This window comes from Musa acuminata, chromosome BXJ2-2, assembly GCF_036884655.1.
Source record: "Musa acuminata AAA Group cultivar baxijiao chromosome BXJ2-2, Cavendish_Baxijiao_AAA, whole genome shotgun sequence".
NCBI lineage: Eukaryota > Viridiplantae > Streptophyta > Magnoliopsida > Zingiberales > Musaceae > Musa > Musa acuminata.
Window position 1 is genome coordinate 20,067,717 of NC_088339.1, and position 1,162 is coordinate 20,068,878.

General features: G+C 55.7%; 1 protein-coding gene across 1 annotated transcript; it reads left to right on the plus strand.

Annotated features, from left to right (window-relative positions):
• Nucleotides 1–306: 306 nt before the first annotated feature.
• On the plus strand, nucleotides 307–900 carry LOC135604790 (uncharacterized). Its single transcript, XM_065094442.1, has one exon. The coding sequence runs from the start codon at nucleotides 307–309 to the stop codon at nucleotides 898–900; it is 594 nt and encodes a 197-aa protein (XP_064950514.1).
• Nucleotides 901–1,162: the final 262 nt, after the last annotated feature.

Consider the following 1,162-nt stretch of genomic DNA (forward strand, 5'->3'; position numbering starts at 1 on the left):
TGCTTGACCTCCTTCACCCTCTCCTAAGGATTTGCAAGGAAACAGGGATATATGATCTCCCTAGGTAACACAATCTACTCTATACGCAGTTTGAAGTTTCGCGGAATTTTGCGCACCAATCTTCGCACGACGACGAACATCTCTTTGGGAATAGGGGATTTTATTTTCTTGTTCTTCCGCTGCGCATGTGATGTCGCCCCCAAGATTTTCTCAACAGTGGTATCAGAGCCAGGTTGTTCGTGCGATAGATTCGTTTCGAACTACGTGTGTTGTGTTTTGGATAAGCTTTTGACATCAAAATCGTTGATGCAAAAGCGAGAAAGGGCAGCAACTGTTGCTGCCGTCGCATATGGCAACGCTGCCATCTGCGTGCAGGCAGCGCAGCCGCAAGGCCGCCCTCGTGCAGGCAGCCCCTGTAGCGGCGCCTGCGGCCGCTGCTCCCGCTGGGTGACGCGCTGCAGGGCAGTGGCGCCTGTGGCCGCTGCTCCCGCGGGCAAAAACCCCCCGCAGGGGTGGCCGCCCGGCGAGGCAGCACCGCCTGCGGGCGTTGCCTCGCGGGCAGAACCGCCCGCGGAGGGGGCGGCGCCCACAGGGACGCCCGCCCGGGGGGCAACGCTACCCACGGGGGCGCCCACCTGCAGGGGTGGCGCCACCCGCGGGCGAGTCGCCCGCAGGGGTGGCGGTGACAGCAGGGGCGCCCGCCTGCGGGTGCGCCCAATTGCAACGGCGGCGCCACCCGCGGGTACGCCGCCTGTAGGCGAGGGCAGCGCCCCGCCCTCCGCCGCACAGCCTGCCGCCGGCAGGGTGGCGGCGGCGGTAACAGCAACAGGGGTGAAGGGGTTAGGGTTTTGGGCAAAAGACAGTTTTGCCCCTGTGTATTTCAGAAATTCTATTTTCTAACTTTTGTCTAAATTACGAAAATACTCCTACGAATTCAGAAATTCCCTACATATCTCTGATTTCCTAAAATATTAATTAATTAAAAGATTTAGTTGATTACTATTTTTATTATTATCTAGTAGTCCTACATGATGATGATTATTTATACATGTGATGTATGATGTGTGGACGGATGATCATGGACCGTGTGATGTATGTACTTATGATTATTATTATTGGAGTCTATGATCATGGACCGTGTGATGTATGTACCGACGAGGAC

Coding starts and splice junctions, on each gene's coding strand:
- LOC135604790 (XM_065094442.1), top strand. CDS start 307: ATGCAAAAGCGAGAAAGGGCAGCAACTGTTGCTGCCGTCGCATATGGC.